The sequence below is a fragment of the Ovis canadensis genome, chromosome 3, assembly GCF_042477335.2.
Source record: "Ovis canadensis isolate MfBH-ARS-UI-01 breed Bighorn chromosome 3, ARS-UI_OviCan_v2, whole genome shotgun sequence".
NCBI lineage: Eukaryota > Metazoa > Chordata > Mammalia > Artiodactyla > Bovidae > Ovis > Ovis canadensis.
The window spans coordinates 137,722,584-137,742,318 of record NC_091247.1 but is presented as its reverse complement, the minus strand read 5'-3'; the positions used below and the strand labels follow the sequence as shown (position 1 = coordinate 137,742,318).

Here is a 19,735-nt window from a genome sequence, read left to right as displayed (position 1 = left end):
AGGTGGCCCTAAAAATGTCTGATATTTTATTCCACGTGAGACTCCATGTCAGCTGCTGTGGCCAGCTCCACTGCTTTTGTCAGTGGTGGAGGTGGAGATCAACTGGTCCCGCCTTGAAAACCTTGAGCATGGGGGCCTCAACTTCCCTTTCCCTCTGAACCCTTATTAACTAGGTTAAACTCACCTTTCCTCTCCTCATCTCTTGTTACTTCTGGTCTTGATGGTTTTCTCTGCTGGGATGGTCCATAGCCAGAGATCAAAGCTGGAGCTCTTTCCTGTCTGAATTTGTCCCTCAGGTTTCCAACATGGGATTTCCCCAGCCAGGCTTTATTTAATCCACAAAGGGCCAGAAGCAGGCTGGTTAGGGAGGGATAAGGTAATGGAGCAGACTGGAGGAAACAAGGGTTTAGAGGAAAAAACAATTGGGATAATGGGGATGTGTGTTGATTGCTCTCCTAGCAACTCTGTGAGGTATTCAGGGTGGATTTTAATTTCTTCATTCAACAGAGAAGGGAGCTGAGGCTCAGAGATGGTCTTCCATCTCATAAAGCTAGTGCAGCTAGTACAGCAAGAGGAAAGTCCAGATACCAGGTAAAGGGACTTGGCAAAGTCCAGATTCCTGTAAGAATGAAAAGTAAATAGCTATTATTTATGGTACATCTTGGTGTGAGTGCCAGTGGGTAGAAGGTTAACTGTCCCACAGGCAGGCCAGGCCTGTCACCAGAATGCCAGATTTCAGGCCACATTTGCTCCCTACTTCCCTTCCTTGCCATTTCCTTTCCTTGCAGAAAAACATTAGAAATGTTCAGACTATCCTATAGCTATTGTGCAAATGCCCCAGTGCCCTCTGGGTCCTACCTGGGGTCTCTGCAACTCTATTCCAGAGATGCGGGCCTTAGCTGAACTCTTGGGCCCATACGGCATGAAGTTCCTGAGTGAAAACCTGATGTGGCATGTGACTTCGCAAATTGTGGAGCTGAAGGTACTGTGGATGCAAGGCCCCGGGAAGAAGGTCCAGCCTCGGGGGAAGCAGGGTAGGCGTAGGAGACTGGAGAGAGATGTACCATGGGTCTTGTCTTTTCTTGCTAATGTCTCTGTTCTGACTGCAGAAGCTGGTGGTAGAAAACATGGATGTACTTGTTCAGATCAGATCCAACTTCAACAAGGTGGACTTGATGGCTTCTTTGGTGCCCCAGCTGACAGGTGAGCACATCCCCCCAAAGGGAGAAGGAGCTGCGGGAAAAGCACTGTGGACCACAAGGGGTTGTTGGAGCTATGAGGCCTCGGCTGGGTCTGAAGAAGCAAAACCATCGCCATTTTCCCACATTCTCTTCTCTCGTGCTCTTCTTTCTCCTTAGGGGCTGATAACGTGCTGAAGCGCATGACCATCATTGGCGTTATCCTCAGTTTTAGGGCCATGGCCCAAGAGGGACTTCGGGAGGTGAGTGGGGGCGGGGGCTGCCACAGGATAAGCAGAATAAAGCGCTGGGTGGGGCTTGTGTGAGAAGTTGTGGAAAGGGTTGGCAAGCATTGTGAAGAAAGGAGCTTAATCCGGTAGAAGTCCTGGAAGATCTCTGAGGACAGATGAGCTGGAGAAATCTGGACGTGTGACGAGGGAAGTAACACAGAAAGTTGGCTAAGTTCTCATCTAAGCTGAGGCCCTGTTTTGTTTTTTTTTTGTTTCCACCTATGTTTGAAGGTGCTGGCCTCTGTCCTCGGACTCATTTGTCTTCTTTCCTCCAGGTTTTCTCCGCCCACTGCCCGTTTCTCATGGGTCCCATCGAATGCCTGAAGGAGTTTGTCACTCCAGACACAGATATCAAGGTATTGGGGAATGCAAAGTGGAATCCAACCAGGAGATTTCTGTTGTTGACAAAGGATAGAGCTAGGATCTTGGAAGGGAGGAGAGGGCTCTGAAGAATACCACAGGAACAAAAGCCAGGTTTTCAACAGAAAAATATCTGGGGAGGTTTTGTGGAGGGAGGAATTTTGGTCAGAGAAGAGAGTTCAGAGTAGGGGAGCCCTGGGGAGATCCTGTGGAGGCTGGGGAACGTTACTGGAGGGAGAGCAGTAAGGGCAAGGATCATAGTATCTATAGGTTTTTTCCTTAGATGTGCAAATTAGATTCTGAACGATGTGCAGACAAGTCCCCTCTTTTAGTCTGGAGCCTGGGAACTTTCTGTAAAAGTTGGTTCTTCCATTCCCACCCACCCTCAGGCCTCATTTCCGGTAGGCATGGGGAAAGGGGGAGGGGCCTCTGTCAGCGCCCAACCTAAACATCCGTTTCTGCTCGCCCTCCTCACGCTAGCTTGCCTTTTGAATCACCTGGAGCAAACAAGAATGTTTCGCAGGAAATACAGCTGCCCAGTGCACAGGGCAGGGCACTTCTCTTATAACTGACTCCATTAATGGAGGGAGGTCTATGAGAGGAGGAAATTGGTTAACAGGAAGATGCTGTTCAGTCTCTCAGTCATGTCTGACTCTTTCCGACCCCATGGGAAGTAGTTAGATGCTAAGAGAAAAAACAACTTCCCTTACTTTGAGGTCAGAAGAATCTTGAAAATTTCCCTTTTCTCTGCCTGAAATCAGATGAGGGCCAAGTGGTCATGGGCCATGAGGGGTGATTTTTCACTGGATGGCTGCTCCTTCAGGCCCTGGCTTGGATTTCGCTGTGGGCCCCGGGTTTCTGGCAGCTGTTGATGTTGGGGCGGAATGCTCCGGTCTGTCAGGAGTGTCTAGCTGGTATATTCCTGGCAGCTTTGATCTTTAGGCTCTGCCTACCTGTGAGGATAAGCAGGTGTGTGGAGATGGGGCTGGCCTGTCCATCAGAAATTCTGTTACTACCTCTGAGGGGCAAGAAGATGAGAACAGAAGAAGGTTAAAAGGTGAAGAAGTTTCCTTCAACCATCAGCTTCTTCCTCTAGAAAACCACAGATTATGGACCAAATTCCCCGATCTCCTAGGTCACGGTTGCCTCTAGCAGGGTTATTTAGTTAGTAGGGAATTTAAACAGGGCGGAGCAGAATGCTGAGGTTTACCTTCTGGGTCTAGCATAGTAGGCAGTGTGTGTTTACTGTTATATCCGTGGGGTTCTTTGCATAAGATACTCTACTTAGTTATCTGCTATTGAAACAGTTATCCTTGTCCTCTCAGAACATTTTGAAGTCTTTTTTTCTTAACCTCTAAAGTCCAAGTACTTTAGTGGGTGTGGGTGTTTGGAGCTACATCTTGGGAACCTGATTCTAAGTACAATGAGGGATTCAGGAGTCAATCAATAAACATTAACTGAATGCCTTCTATGTGCTTAGCATTGTGTTCAAACCTAGAGAGGATGAAAGGAATGCAGAGCTCCTGGCTTTGAGGGAAAGGAAGCAGAGCGAAAGGGACAAGGTTTATTAGTCTCTCAGTGACGCTGGGAGTCATTAGGGTAATAAAGTGAAAGTTACTCAGTTGTGTGTGACTCTTTGTGACCCCATGGACTATACAGTTCATGGAATTCTCCAGGCCAGAATACTGGAGTGGGTAGCCTTTTCCTTCTCCAGGGGATCTTCCCAACCCAGAGATCAAACCCAAGTCTTCCGCATTGCAGTCAAATTCTTTACCAGCCGAACCACCAGGGAAGCCCAATTAGGGGTAGATGCGTTATATGCAAAAAGTGAAAGTGGAAGTCAGTCAAGTCAGACTCTTTGCAACCTAATGGACTGTAGCCTGCCAGGCTCCTCTGTCCATGGAATTCTCTAGGCAAGAATACTAGAGTGGGTAGCCTATCCCTTCTCCAAGGGATCTTCCTGACCCAGGAATTGAACCCAGGTCTCCTGCATTGCAGGCAGATTCTTTACCAGCTGAGCTACTAGGGAAGTCCTTTTACTTATGTGATCTAATTTAATCTTCACAGCGACTCTGTAAGGTGAGTATTTTTATTCCAGTTTTACAGATGAGAAAATGGAGGCTCCAAGAGGTTAAGTCACTTTTAGCCAAGGTCACGCAATTAGTAAGTGGTGGTGCTAGGATTTGAACCCAGATCCTCTCACTCCAGGACTTTCTCTCCCCTCTCTATGAGGGGAGGTTAAAAACATATTGTAATCTCGTTGGTGAGACACACCATACATCTTGCCTCCAAGCTGAGAAGATAACTGATGATACCAGGTGCTGCCTCTGATCAGTGCCGAGTAAGTGGTGCCAAGTTAAGGAGGGAAAGATGAGCATGAGCTGCAGTCAATAGGGAGGGCTCTATAGAAAATGTGAGATTCAAGGTAGGCCTCAAGGGTGGGTGTCAGTTGGATATAGCAGAGGAGAAGTAAATAGGAAAAACTTGCCCTTTTCCCTTCCTATGTAGGGAAAAACCCTGTTCTCCCCTACTGTGTGATTCTCTGCTGAGCGTCTCCTTTACTCTCACACAGAACATGTCACTTCTGACACTTCTGGTCACTAAGTGTTTGGAGGATGTCCCCACACCAGTTCCCTGCGACACCAGCTGGATGTCCTGCAGCTTAATTCAGTTCTGACACTATCAACCTGGAGTTGGTGTCAGATCACGCATGTTTAGGGCTCACTTCCACAAGTCTTCACCTACCCCACCCCGCCCCCCTTCAGAAGCCAGCTGCAAACCTGTGCTTCTGACCAACTGGCTATAGGTCAGAGGTTCCAATATCTACCTCCTTGCTGCTGCTGCTGCTGCAGCTAAGTTGCTTCAGTCGTGTCCCACTCTGTGACCCCATAGACGGCAGCCCACTAGGCTCCCCTGTCCCTGGGATTCCCCAGGCAAGAACACTGGAGTGGGTCGCCATTTCCTTCTCCAACACATGAAAGTGAAAAGTGGAAGTGAAGTCGCTCAGTCGTGTCCAACCCTCAGCGACTCCATGGACTGCAGCCTTCCAGGCTCCTCTGTCCATGGGATTTTGCAGGCAAGAGTACTGGAGTGGAGTGCCGTTGCCTTCTCCATCCACCTCCTTAGGTTCCATTAATTTGCTAGAGCTGTTCACAGAAACACATTGACCAGTTTATTAAAGGATGTGATAAAGGATATAGAAGAACAGCTATATGGACTTCCCAGGGGCTCAGAGGTAAAGAATCTGCCTGCAATACAGGAGACCCGGGTTTGATCCCTGGGTTGGGAAGATCCCCTGGAGAAGGGAATGACCACCCACTCCAGTATTCTTGCCTGGAGAGTTCCAAGGACTGAGGAGATATGGTGGGTTGCGGTGCATAGTGTCCCAAAGAGTCAGACACGACTGAGCGCCTAACACTCACTTCTACTTTCAGACCAGCCATATGGAAAGATACACAGGGTGAGACCTGTGACGGTCCTGATGACATAAGCTTCTGGCTTTCTGCCTTTGGGCTGAACACCCTCCTGGTCCGTGGATGTGTTCCCTACCTGGAGGCTCTCTAAACCCTATGCTGTTGGGATTTTATGGAGGCTTCCTCACATAGGCATGATTAACTCCATTTCCAGGCCCTCTCCTCTCTCTGTAGAAGTGGGTGTGTGTGTTGGGGGGTGCAGGGTGGAGCTGAAAATTCCCAGTTTCTAATCAAGGCTTGGTCTCTCTGGTGACCAGCCTCTATCTAGGAGCTGGCCAGGAGCCCAACCAGAGTTGCTGCATAGGAACAAAAAATGCTGTTTTTATCACTTAGGGAATTATAAGGGTTTTAGGAGCCCTGTGTCAGGAACCAGGGGCAGGGACCAATTTATTTCCTATGGTCTCTCAAGAAGAAAGGACACTCCTGAAGAGGGATGCACAGGAACCAGAGTATGAAAAGAAGAAAGTAAGTTGTAGCTTAGAGATAGTGAATACATCTGCATTGCCTGTAGGAAGCGTTTGAGGAAATAAAGTTGGAAAAGTAAATTTGTGCTGTGGAGAATCTGAAGGCCACGCTAAAGCCTTGGGCTTTTTAAAAAAGAATGTATTTTCCCTGCAGGTTAGGGAGACCTATGAAAGGAATACCTAGAAAAGATGATAGTATACCAAAAGTTTAAAATCTGTGATCCAGGGGTCTTGGCCACCTGTAGCTTCTGCCAAGTACTTCTCTCCAGGGAATGCTGTCCAGAATGTTGTTTTCTTCTCCACCAGGTGACCTTGAGCATCTTTGAGCTGGCATCTGCTGCGGGGGTGGACTGTGACATCGATCCAGCCCTGGTGGCTGCCATTGCCAATCTGAAAACTGGTACCACTGGGGAACGGGGTGGCGGAGGGCTTGGGCCCTGTTTTGGGGTGGGAAAATGTCAGTGTCAAAGAAGTCTTTATTTGCGATTGTGAATTCAGAGGGTAGAAACTGGGAGCTAAGGAAAAACTTAAAGCACAGTCCCTAATCCCCAGAAAATACTTCCACAGGCAATTTTGATTTCTAGTCAGGTTCCAACCAGTAGATCTGTCAATCAGCTAAAAAGTATTAAGTGAGTCTGGTACTCAGCAAGTGCTCCAAGGAACTTACAGTCTTGTTAGGGAAATAAGATTAATGCAGATGAAACAGTGAGGGAAACAGACATGATTTCATGCCTAGTTATGTGGTATATAGTGTCCCAGTTCCCCAGAATGATCTTACTTTCTCCCCTCCCCTCTAATCATCTTGACACCATTCACTTCTTCCCCTGGTCTCACACTTGTCTCTTATATTTCCATTACACATTTCCTCTGATTAGCACATTCATACTTGCACACACTCCGAATAGGGTGGAACCAGGGGGTTGGTATGAAGCCTTTTCAAGCTGCCAGACTGGCTTTCCCTCTTCTCTCTCGGTTTTGATGAGAGTCTTTGCTCTCCTTCCCGCCTCTCCACTCCATCAGGCAGCTGACAGAGTGCCCTCAGCCTGCGTGTCAGCTGAACTCTTTGCCAAAAGCTCTGCTCAGTCACCAGTGGAAGCCTCTGGGACTCAGGCCTCTCACTAACAGCAGTAATGACTTGCCTATAACGCTCTACAAAGTCTTTTCACAGATATTTTCTCATGGGACACTCCTAGGAGTTCTGTGAAGTAGGACCCCGTGGAAGAAAGCTCCTGTTTACTGACCTTACTCTCTCTTCCTTTTCCCAGATTTGTCATCCCCTGAGGAAGAATATAAAGTGGCCTGCCTGCTCTTGATCTTTCTGGCCGTTTCCCTCCCACTCCTTGCCATGGATGCTGCCTCCTTCTACAGCATTGAGAAGGATGGTAAGTAAGGAGTGGGTTTAGGTTAGTGTCCTGGGGTCAGGAGATGAGACCAAGACATCTATCTGGAAAATACAGGCTTCTGACTCAGATGCAAAGTTCTGTTTCAGAAAGCTCTTGAGAATAAACAATCTGTAAAATTAAATTCAGGTGAAATTCCATCAGACTATCTATCTTTCTCCTAATCCTCGAATGGTTCCTCATCCTTTGGCGTCACATAGGGCTGGCCCAGACTGAAAAAATGGCAAGTTACCAGCTGGGGTCACCTGGCATGGTTCAATTTCCTTTCCTTTCTCTCCCTCTCTGTCAATAATAATCTAGGTTACAGCAACAATATTCACTGCTTGACCAAAGCCATCATCCAGGTATCTGCTGCCCTCTTCACAGTCTACAACAAGAACATTGAAACCCACCTCAAGGAATTTCTCGTGGTGAGTGGGTCTAGGTTATAAGGAATGGACGATTGTGAAGTCTGGGGGCAAGTGGTTTGACTTAAATCCATAGACAGTTATTACTGAGCAGGCCTCGGATTCTAACCTCCCATCTTGTTCATTGAATAGTGAGAGACAGCTTTGTGAAAGGCAAGAGTTTCTTCTAAATTCCCTAACAGCTGGTATTTCAGCCTCTGCCCGATACTTGGAAGGAGTGCTGGACTAAGTTAGCAAATCTGAGTTTAGTTTTGGATCTGCCACTGAGAAGTTGCGTGGTCTCTGAAAAGCCAAACTTTTGAGGCCACAGTTTTCCCATTTATTAAATAGAGATATTAAACCAAATCCATGATGTATTTCCTTGGTGTGCATTACAATATCCTGAGGAGTTTGTTAAAATACAGACTCGAGACACTGACTTTTATCATCTATGAGGCCCCTTTCAACTCTAATACTGATAAAAAGTCAAACTTTTTTCAAATTCTCAGACTTCACCGTGAATCAGAATCACATGGAGAATTTCTGATTCAGTAGATTAATGGTAGGGCTGGAAAATCTTGCATTTCTAGCAAGTTTCTGGGTAATGTTGGTGCTGCCCATCCTGGGATCTTATTTTGAGAGCCCCCTGGTCTAGAATTCTAGGGACTGAAACTTACAGTCAGGAAGCTGATTTTACTATAGGTTATGTTCAATTTGTTTGAAAGAAGTTGTTAAAAAAATTTTTTTAGCCGAAGTTTGACTCCCTGCAACTCTCACTATTGATCTAAGCTTTGCCTCTGGAAAAACACAGAATAAGTAATCTCTTTCCATTGTTCAGAGAGGTCCCAGAGCTTTCCATTCTAAATCCTCCATGGAGGAATCTCATCCATACTCTTTGAAATGTGGTCCAGTGCCCACTGACTGCTTGAGCGTACTCAGCAATAGGGAGCTTATTCTTTTTTTTAATAAAAGTTAATTTATTTTTAATTGGAGGATAATTACTTCACAATATTGTGTTGGTTTCTGCCATACATCAACATGAATTCACCATAGATGTACATATATCCCCTCCCTCTTGAACCTCCCTCTCACCTTTCCACTCCATCCCACCCCGCTAGGTTTTAACAGATTGCCGGTTTGAAGGGAGCTTATTCTTTTGCAAAGCATGGTTCTGATTTAAAAACTAGAGCCTCATCTGTCTTCTTTTGGAGGAAACAGTAGATCATATTCTCCAGGGAATCACATCCTGGTCCCAAGAAGTACATGTCAGGGACTTGGAAGCTTAGTGAGAGGGTCTCTCTTTAAACTGGTACAGCAGAGCAGACAGAATGGGCTCCGAGCATCTGAGATATAAAGAGGATTCACACCAGATCTCTAAGATGGGGTGAGAAAGGAGTCACCCCCCCACCCCACTGCCTCTTTTACCCTCTCTGTTTGCTAAATACTGGTAATCTGGGTCTGGGATGCAATTAGTCACATTTCTTTCTTTCTTTTTGATCTATTGGGGACCTGAAGGTGAATGGAGAGGACAGCCATTCGGGAGTTGACAGAAGGAGAATACCAAAAGCGCTGTGTCTGAGTCAGCGGCCCAGCTCTGTCTCTAGTCGGGTGGGGAGTCAGCTGTAAACAGTCTGATGACAGTGGTGTCTGGAGGCCGCCTTGGAAAAGAGATTAATCTCCTGGCATACAGTATTACCTGCCTCTGTTGCAATTTCTTTCTTCGCCTCTTTCTACTGCTCCTCCAGCATCCCTGGCAACCGGCTGTTATCTGCGCTGGCTAGTTTGGAGGCAGCGTGTGTCTCTGAAGCCTGGGGGATTCACCGCTTTCCCACCTCAAGCCTCCCAGCACTTCTTAACTCACCTCCTTGATCTTCTCTTGACTTCCCGTAGCCTGAGGCTGTCCTCCTCTGACCTTCATAAAAATCTGCTTCCTTACAAATCTTTCCCTTACAGGTGGCTTCTGTCAGCCTCCTGCAGCTGGGCCAAGAGACTGACAAGCTTAAAACCAGAAACCGGGAGTCCATTTCTCTGCTCATGCGCTTGGTATGTATCTGCTCTAAGTTGGTCGGAGAGGAAGGGCCAGAGGGAGGATCCTCTATAGGGTTCTTGGCTCCCTACCGTGGTTATCACCCAAAAGCACTAACTAAGAATTTAATTCTGCCTGAAGGGGTCTAATCCTCACATTCTGGTTAACATTCTAGATTTGTCCTGTCATCCCAAGGTAGAGTCTTTGAGGATTTCTCTGCGGCACAGTGTCTTCCTGGCCCCTAGCTGACTGGGCCCCTTTCCCTGCAGTGCTCTTGAGTGTGATATGGAGGAACAGCTCACCCCCACCATGGGGATGAGCTCATGGACGGGGATGTCCCTCATCCATAACTACCTGTCCAGTGCATCTTTGATTTTACTTGGCTACTTCCTACCGCTGTATTTCTTGTCCTTAAGAGAACCATGAAGAAGGTTCAACTGGGGGAGTTCAACTGGGGGAGGAGGAGGGGAGCCCAGAAGAGGGAAGGGATTTTTAGCTGAAAAGCTGTAAGGCAGGGAACCAGGTGGGACATGAATCAGGCAGCTCCTGCTATCTCTTCTGTTTCCCAAGCTCTGGCCTTTCCCCTTCTTCGGTAGAAAGTTCTGGGAACTCTGACTCAGTTAACTTTTAAAAAATCTTTTACTGTTGATCTTGTTTCCCTCTTCAACGTGCTTACTCACTCTTGTTCTAAAGTTTGATTCCCTAGGTTAGCTCTGCACTTAAAGGTGGGCAGGAGGGGCTCCTGCTCTGGGCCCTGGGTTTAAGTGACCCTTCCTCTGGCCTGTGGGGAGAGGACAGGTCCACCTGGAGCCTGTGCCCCTCCTCAGAGCCCCCGCTAAAGACTTCTCGGGCCTCAGAATTCTTTCCTGAGCAGCTCCAGCCCACATGTAGACCTTGTCCTGCACTCGAGTCCATCCTACTGAGGCAGACTGTGCTCCAGAGCCCATGGAATGTGTGGCTGGAGTTTAGATGTGCAGACAGGAAGATTATGTGTGTCTACAAACCCCCCAAACTGGGGTGGGAGGAGAAGGGGTACCTGGCTGGAGGCTGATTCCCTCCCTTCTCCCTGCTCTGGTACAGAACTCTGAGGGGTCTAATGATTCTAAATTCAAACCTGTCTTCCATGAATTTGTAAAGGTACACTCAGCCCTCCATATCCACAGGTTCTCAGCTATGGATTCAACCAACCATGGATTGAAACTATTTTAAAAAACATTCCAGAAAGTTCCATAAAGCAAAACTTCAAATTGCCCACACCAGCAACTATTTACATAGCCTTTACATGGTATTTATAACTGTTTATATAACGTTTATGTTGTATTAGGTATTATAAGTAATCTAGAGATGATTTAAAGAATATGGGAAGATATCATAGGTTATAGGCAGGTACTATGCCTGTTTATAAAAGTAACTTGGGTATCTACAGATTCGGGTATCTCCCCTGAATTGGTTCCACAGGTGGTCTGGAAACTAATTCCCTTCCAGTGCCCCATGACATTGAAGGATGAATACATGTTGCAGATGTTGCAAGAAAGAATATACTATTTTATCATGTGGTTCATGGGCTTCCACTTGCACTCTCAGCCAGGCCCACGAGTATTAGGGGCGAGCATGCCTGGGACTCCCTCTGGGTCTCCTTCTTTGAATACATAGGCACTCAGTGCTATCTGTGTCTCAGTTTCTCTAGCTCGAAAAGGCCTAGGTTGGGCTGATGAAGGGTCATGATGAGGAAGAGAAGAGAATGGACTTGAGGTGCGGGGCTGTGGTGAGGAGGTGAGAGGGCAGGGGAGGCCGAGGAGGGCTGAAGGAGGGTAGCAGAGCACGGTCTCAGAGCAGCATGACCTCTGCGTGCGTGTGTGCTAAGTCGCTTCAGTTCTGTCTGACTCTTTGCGACCCCATGGACTATAGCCCGCCAGGCTCCTCTGTCTATGGAATTCTCCAGGCAAGAATCCTGGAGTGGGTTGCCATGCTTTCCTCCAGAGGATCTTCCCTACCCAGGGATCGAACCCAAGTCTCCTGTGGCTCCTGCATGGCAGCAGATTCTTTACTGCTGAGCCACCTGGGAAGCCCAGCATGACCGGGGGCAAGTTAATTAACCTTTCTGAGACTCTGATTCTTTAGCCTTAAAAGTGGGCAGTTATCCTTATGATGGGCTTCCCTGATAGCTCAGGGATTCTTGGTTAAGAATACGCCTGCAATGCAGGAGACCTCAGTTCAGTTCCTGGGTCAGAAAGATCTGCTGGAGAAGGAATAGGCTACCTACTCCAGTATTCTTGGGCTTCCCTTGTGACTCGGCTGGTAAAAAAGTCCACCTGCAATGTGGGAGACCTGGGTTCAGTCCCTGGGTTGGGAAGATCCCCTGGAGAAGGGAAAGGCTATCCACTGCAGTATTCTGGCCTGGAGAATTCTATGGACTGTATAGTCCATGAGGTCGCAAAGAGTTGGACAGGACTGAGTGACTTTCACGTTCACATCCTTATGCTAGAGGGGTGAGGGTTCATGAGACAGTTTATATAATAGTGCCTGGTACATAATAGATGCTAAACAAATGTTCCCTCTCTCTGCTGCTCAGTTTAGTTTCTGAATGATTTAGGCACGCCTGTTCCTTGTCCTTGGACAGTTGCCACCTCTGTGAGGTTGGAGGGGATTCTGTACAGCTGCTCACCACTGCCTCCTCCCTCTGCTTTGTGTTTCCCCCCACCCCACCAAGTGTGGCAAGGTGTCTGCCCCTTGTGGCGTCACAGGCCTGCAGAGTGGCTGGAACAGCCCTAGGACCCAGTGCTTTTTGTAGGAGGGAAGAGACAGAGGGACGAGCTGCTGCAAAGCAATTTAAATGCAAATGTTTCCACAGAGAAATTGGAACTGACTGAAGGGAAGGAGCTGTATTCTGTGTAAAGAGGCTACTCATGTAGCCCCAAATCCTGTTCATGCACCTCTCTCCCTGGGGTCTGTCTTGGCTGTCAAGCCTGGGCCGTGCCCACCCCCACTATTGTCAGACTTCCTGGAGTGGGTTTCATGGGGGAAGGAATGACTCTCTCATAGACTCATGGAATCCTAGGTGTTGTCAGAAACAGATCAGATGCTGGTGGTTAGTCCAGTCCTTACCATTCCTAGGTGAGGAAACCGAGGAGAGGGAAGCAAAGATAACATCCATGGTCTCCCCCCAAATACATGGGCAGATTTGGGACTAGAACCCATTTTTTGGCTTTCACTTCCGAGCTATTTCCACTGCCATGAATTTCCTCCAGTTGGGAGCCCTGTGATTTTCTGTGCTTAACAGAGCAGAGAATAGAAGTCTTGGACCAGTGGATCCTTCTTGAAGCCATCACTCATTTCCCCGTACCCAAGAGTCATATCCTGGAAAAGAGATCTTATCTCTTTACTGGCTTAAGGTTTTGAAAATCTTGCTTAGCAAGAAATTCTTTCTGCCATCCAACCTGAGATCAGAGCTATAGTTTTATGGGCGGATTTTCTCTCCTTCAACTTGTGATGTCTGCTCTTCTGAGGCTGTTGTGTGTATTGTGTGTGCATGGTTTGAGTATTGCAGTACCTTACAAATTTTAAAAACTGAAAAGGGCTTCAGAGAGAGAAAAACATTAGAATAGAGATGGTAGATCTCTTTCCTGAGTGAATTTTCAGGACTTGAAACCCCAGACATATTTGGGATGGCCCATCTGTGTGAAATGCCAGAGGATATGGGACACTTCTCTCCAGAGTGTTTTTTAGTCCCGTAACCTCTTGGGCGAGGAGAGTATGGAAGGAGACACCCCATTCCTTCTTCAAGGAAGGAAACCCTCTGGCCCAAGGCTAGGCTGTACGGCTCTACGGTAATATCCCCCTGCCCCCTACCCTCTGTCTTACCCAGGCATCTTGATCTATCTTTCTGCTTGGCTGTGGGGGCTGCAGGGATTTCCACAGCATACAGGCCTTCTAATTAAACTAATTAATCATGCCTGCTCCTTTATACAGCATCCATACTGTTCCCCAAGCACTGTGCTAAGGGAGGGAGGAGACTGAACTGCGTGGGCTCCGGGCCCTCTTGCTTGGCCTGCAGTGGGAATTGTGTTTTTCTCCGCAGAGCTTTGTCATTAGCACGTTTATGCGTTCTTACCTGCATCTGTGCTGCCCACTCACACCTCATTTAGCCTCCAGAATGAGAGAGAATGGAGTTTTTCTGCCCTAGAGAAGTGATTCTTTCCTGCCTTCTGCTTCTGAACCCTGCATATAACCCTGAGGAGGGGCTCAGGGGTCATTATAATGGAGCTGAAGAGAACATTGCTTTCTGAGAGTGAAGCGAAGTGGCAGTGCCTTGGTACCCCATTTGCTTGTAACTCTAATGGCCTCAGAGGGCCCAGGGGACCAAATGAAGAGGAACAGCGTGTCACAGTGGATGTTCTACCTGGGGTCCTCATCTCCCTTGGCCCTTTCTTTTCCAGGTGGTGGAGGAGTCCTCTTTCCTGACCCTGGACATGCTGGAGTCCTGTTTCCCATATGTGTTGCTTCGAAATGCCTATCGGGAGGTCTCCCGGGCCTTCTACCTGAACCGAGTGTCGGCCAGTACCCACTGAAAGGTCTTTGGATCTACCTAAACCCGTGCTGCACTGGAAGCTGTGGCTATTTTCTCAGAGGGTGGGAATGAGGTGGGGTCACTAGGGAGAGGATCAGCCAGACCTGGTGAAGAGGGAGATGGAGAAACAGCCCAGGGCTGAGAAATCATAGAGAACTGGGGCCAACTGGGGCAGGGGGTGGAGGGCTTTTTTCATGGAAAGGAGTTATGGTGTTGGGGCCAGGTGTATGAATTTTTACAATGAAAAAAAAGTGACCCTCAAGTATGTTTTCTATCTCCTGGGGACCAGAGCTTGAGTTCTGACTGGCATGGGTCTCTCCGACCTTCACCACTATTCTAGGATAATGTTGGCGGGCAGAGATGATCAATCATCATATTAAACCATAATGAGCTTATAACCCTCCCACTGGAGCTGCTATTGTCTCCTGCACATTCATTAGGACGATTATCTCTCTTCCTTTTCCAAATGTGTTCAGCAAGCATTCAGCCTGCTCCTCCTGCACTGCCAAGTAGTAGCAGAGGAACACTTTTTTCCTTTGTCGGGGCTCTTTTAGGAGTTGTGGGTCTGTTTGTCTGCCTTCAGCTCTCCAGCATGCAGGGGCAATGAGGAAGTGCTCTTGGGATCCCGATTTTCACTGCCCCAACTCTCCCCACCGCCCCCCACCTCACCTGCCCTACCACTCACGTCTCTAACTGGAACCCCTCCTTCTTTCGCTTGACATCGCTACAAACCAGGGCAGAGGGTCAGTCCAGAGTAATTCTAGGACAACTAATTGGACCAGTGTCACGGGAGTTCCCGTCACATACCATTTGGGGGTATTCTCCCTCCTAACTGGAGGGACTAACTTAACCCAAATCCCCTTGTCATCCTGGGTACAGCTGTTGCTCCAGGCAGGGATTTCTCTTCTGGATCTTAAATTTCACAGACCTCATTAGGTTACAGGGCCCTGAGAGTGGGTATACTTGAGGGAGTACAAGCTGTTTCAACCTAGCCCTTTCCTGCGCTAATTAGAATTTCAAGTGTTGCAAAGCCCCAGGCATTTAAGATAGCATTAAACTAGGTTTAGTTAACTCCCTGGCAGGAAACAGTGCCCCCCCCTCCCCCCCCACCTCCCGCCATCCATCACTTCTGTGCCAGGGAGGACTGGAGCAACAGATCATATATGTCACAGGTCTGGAGTGGTTGGAATGGGCAATATAAGTAAATAATTGATTAATTAGGGTCATGTCTATACTTCTAGGATAAAAGGGAAGCAATTTTTGGTTTTCAGCAAATCCATCCGGAGTTCATTAAAGCTATTTGTTAGCTGTGTTTAGATATGTGTGTGTTTGATCTTTATTTCTTGAGACCCAGGCTTAGTCAATACTTATTGAACTTGGCATCCATAATTAATACACAAGTTTTTCTTAGCAACAATTGTCTATTCTTTAGGATAGAATCATCGGAGGGTCCTGCTCCATGCATCAACTAATTGTCCTTCCGCACTATGGAAAAAATGTTAGGTTCTAAGGAGTGATGGGGGTCAGGCCTCTTGAGACTGAGGAAGTGTTGATGAAGAAGAGAAAGCTCAGAAGTATCTGAGCAGCTCCCCTTGCACTCACTCATATCTCTGCTGGGATCCTCTGTTTGAGGAGCCAGGAGATCCTTTTTCCATATGCATGAGGAATGCTTAAGAGGACCGTCCTAGAGGACAGCAAGACAAGTTGCTGCAGGGGAATACAGAGTAGACATATAATACCTTTTTAAAAATTAGTTTTTATTGAGAAATAATATTGGGTGATCCTGTGTACCTTTACCAGTTTTCCTCAAAGGTAGGATCTTGCAAAACTATCCTATGCCACTGTAACTAGGAGGTTTTTTTTTTATGTTTATATATATATATATATATTTTTTTTTATCACAAGTTGTTAAAAGCACTTTATCAACCCCAATCTCCAAATCTCCTTGACCTATTGCTAGAATATTGACATTGGCATAACTCATTGATCTATGTAGATTTCTCCAGTTTTTTATGCTCATTTCACTGTGTGTATTTCGTTCTGTATAGCTTCATCATGTGTAGGTTCAGGCATCTGCCTCCATGGTCAGGATATAGGATGGTTTTATCACTACAGGGCTTTCCTCCTATTGTTCCATTATGTCCCTCCCACAATCCCCTTTCCCTTCCCTAGCCCTTGGCAACACATATCTGTTCTCCTTTTATAAAATTTTGTCATGTGACATGATGTTTTTAATAAACATATCATCACACACACACACACTTCTCTATCACATATACTTTTTCAAAGTGCTCTCACCACCTTCTGCAGGGTAACAGGGAAGGCTTTCCTATTTCAGGCCAGAAAGCAGATTCAGAGATGTTAAATGACTTAATGAAGGTCACATGCATATCAGTACATTCGGAACTGGGACTCAAAGATGACATTCAGTCCTGGACGTTTGCTACCTGCCCCGACTGCCTCTTCATCTGGGAAGACTTAGCTGTTAGAATCCAGAGAACCTAGAATGAGAAAAATAGAAGAGGGTGAGGACATGTGGCCTTGACCACCTTAACAAAAGGTGACTGTCTAGAGGTGAAGGACGGCTGAGTTCACAGGACCCGTCAGCGTTTAATGGCACCCCACTCCAGTACTCTTGCCTGGAGAATCCCAGGGATGGGGGAGCCTGGTGGGCTGCCGTCTATGGGATCGCACAGAGTTGGACACGACTGAAGTGACTTAGCAGCAGCAGCAGCATCAGCATTTTAGGCAGTTTCCTTCCTCAGCCAGGAGGGTCTCTGACCTCCTACAGTCTGGGACGTAGTCCATGATGAACCGCTTTCTGTGTTCAGATCCCCAGCTCACTTTAGGCCTAAAAGGAACTGCTGAATGAACATCAAGAAGAAATTCTGACCCCGATTGCTTTGTCTTGCAGGCAGAGAGTAGGTTCTAGCCTCAGCATTTTCATTAGTGCAGTGTTTTCATTAAAAACTCCATTAACTTGTTTGCGATAATTCTATCTCTAATGAGATAGAATTAGCTCTCCCACCAGACTTGGGGGTGAGATGCTTGCAGGGGAGCCCCTGTTCCTCTGGGCAGTAGAGACAGTGTTTCCTCACCATGCTGTTCAGTCGGCTGAGTGGGCGAGGGTAGCCTTCATGAGCAGGGGATGGGGATGGGGGGACACAACTGGGCCTGGCCAAGGGGGCCTCACCGTTTGGCACTTGGCCTGGGAGGAAAAGAACACCTGTGGTTTAAGCATGGACACGGAGAGGGGAAGGAGGTCCCCACTAGGGACAAGAGCGCCGGAACCTTAGATCCTCTTGCCTAGATCAATTCTCTTCCAACAAAGTTCAACTTTGAGAAGAAGCTGGCACATGGTTGAAGTCACTCACGTGGTTGGGGGAAGAGTGTTCTTCCAGTCCTCCGCCCCACAGGGCCTCCTGCTCCTCCTAAGTACCTGTCATCAAAGGAGACGAAGATGAGTCCCCCCTCAGCCCCCACATCTCAGTTGTCAAGTCCTCTCCCTCCCACCTGAATAGGAAAAAGGAGCAGCAGGCCAGGGTGCAGGTTGAGGAAGTCAGAAGTTAACTTGAGCTGAGTTTGCAGCTCTGGAGAGATTGAGGAGCAGGCTTTTCTCTTGTCACTTTGGAGGGAGAGGATTGTGAGGCTGCCCCTTTAAATAGCATTCCTGTAGGAGGCAGATCACATCCAGCCTTCACCCGCTGCCAAAGCATCGGGGTGTTTTTTTTTTTTTTTCCCCCAGTCTCGATCAAACTCAGAGATTGTCGGAAGGGGTTGTGGGGTTAGGGGAGTGAGGAGGAAGGGTCTCCAAGAGGCAGGGGCAGTTTGGAAGCTGAAGAGAGAGGGATGAGGTTGGGAGAAGCCTGGGAAACCTGGGGGTGGGGAACAAGGGGAAAGACAGGGAGAGAAGAATGGTGGTCTTTCGAGACAATGAATGGAGCAGACATATCCTGTTCTTACCTCTCTAGGGGTAGAGTAAGGCAGAAATGAGATTGGATTAAAACAAGCCGGATGAGGTTGAGATGAAAACCCAGGACTGGTGGTTAAAGAAAGCAACACAGAACGGAAGAGGGTTAGGAGACTCGGCCCTGGCTTTGTTACTTACTCTCTGTGAGTAGGTGATCAGTCTGTTAATCTCCGTGGGACCACATAATTTTTCTAGGCTTAGTTTCCCCACTTAAAGAAAGTTACTGATTTTATTTTTGCGCTGGGTCTTCGCTGCTGTGCGTGGACCCTTCTCCAGTTGCCGCAGGCCAGGGCTGCTCGCTGGGTGTGATGCACAGGCTTCTCACTGCGGTGGCTTCTCTGTGGAGCACAGGCTCCAGGCGCGTGGGCTTCGGCAGTTGAGGCACACGGACCTAGTTGTCAGGAGGCATGTGGAATCTTCCCAGACCAGGGATCAGACCTATGTCCCCTTCATTGCCAGGTGGATTCTTAACCACTTGACCGCCAGGGAAGTTCCTTCCCATGTGTTAAATAAATGGGATTAGACTAGATGGACTCTAAAGCATCTTTCATGAATATGTGTGTGTGTGTGTGTGTGTGTATGAATTTTCCTTTTCTTAAAATAGGTTAGAAGTTGGGGGCCTGGGAAGGCAGAGGTGAAATATGTCACCGTGTTAAGAAACATTGAGGGCAAAAAAGAAGAAACATTGACAGATCCCTCTCTTAATGGAAGCCTCTTTCCCACCTCTTCTGGTTGAAACATCTGCCCAATTTGGGAAGCTCCTTAGCTCTAACCCTAATTTCCTACTCAGAGCTCTTTCGCTCTAATTTTATTTCACGGTTCTTTTTCAGCCCATTCTTTCTCAGTTGATAAGAAAGAAGGTGATTGCCCTCAAATTCTGAGGACCGAATTGTGAAGGAATCTGGTCCACATCTTAGATGCATGTGTGTTTTGGTTAGGACAGTTCTGCTGGCCAGGACAGGAAATGGTGTGTGCTAAAGTTATATGGACTGAACTGAACTGAACTGAACTGAAAGTTATATGGACAGAGCGGCTGAAGTCCAGTGTTCTCTCTGGTTTTGTCTCCCTCTCTGGCTTGCTGTCACCTTCAGCCCCTGTACTTCCAGGAAGCTGATTCTGCTGATACTTCTTGTCCTGTCAGATCTGAAGGCCTGACTTAACTGCCTAAAAGGCAGTCCTTCTATGTTGAGAATCTTCACCCTGTCCACTTTACTTCTGTTCTTTTCTCTTCCATTGCTTGGGAAGGAGGGAGCTGCCACTTGATATTTAGGATGGAGTCCATACCTTCTCCTCATCACTCATCCTTCCAGCCTCCAGAGTTCTTGAAATTAAAGCTCACATTCTTTAATTAGTTAGTGGATCATGGATTAGTTAGTGAATACACATGCACTTTCTGTTCACAAAAGATTTTCGCCAATGCCAAAGTAGGTGGCCATTAAGGAGGAGACTTTAAAGGAATCCTAACTTCCTGCCAGAGTCCTAGGTAGGACTCACTTTGATGAAAGAGACTTTGCCCTGCTACAAGTCTTTAGTTCAGATTCCAGAGCATTCATTCTATAGATGTTTTAAGCAGCTAAAATGTTTTGTGTTGGGTCTTTAGCCATTGGATTTCTTTCAGAGA

General features: G+C 47.4%; 1 protein-coding gene across 1 annotated transcript in view; it reads left to right on the top strand.

Annotated features, from left to right (window-relative positions):
* Positions 1–15,460, top strand: part of NCKAP1L (NCK associated protein 1 like) — a 43,983-nt gene extending 28,523 nt beyond the window's left edge. The window contains exons 23-31 of the mRNA XM_069580688.1: positions 885–982; positions 1,110–1,203; positions 1,359–1,441; positions 1,744–1,824; positions 6,072–6,165; positions 7,031–7,147; positions 7,466–7,575; positions 9,505–9,594; positions 14,014–15,460. Of these exons, the coding sequence (XP_069436789.1) occupies positions 885–982; positions 1,110–1,203; positions 1,359–1,441; positions 1,744–1,824; positions 6,072–6,165; positions 7,031–7,147; positions 7,466–7,575; positions 9,505–9,594; positions 14,014–14,145 (899 nt within the window). The 3' untranslated portion in view covers positions 14,146–15,460. The remainder of the gene's footprint in view (positions 1–884; positions 983–1,109; positions 1,204–1,358; positions 1,442–1,743; positions 1,825–6,071; positions 6,166–7,030; positions 7,148–7,465; positions 7,576–9,504; positions 9,595–14,013) is intronic.
* Positions 15,461–19,735: the final 4,275 nt, after the last annotated feature.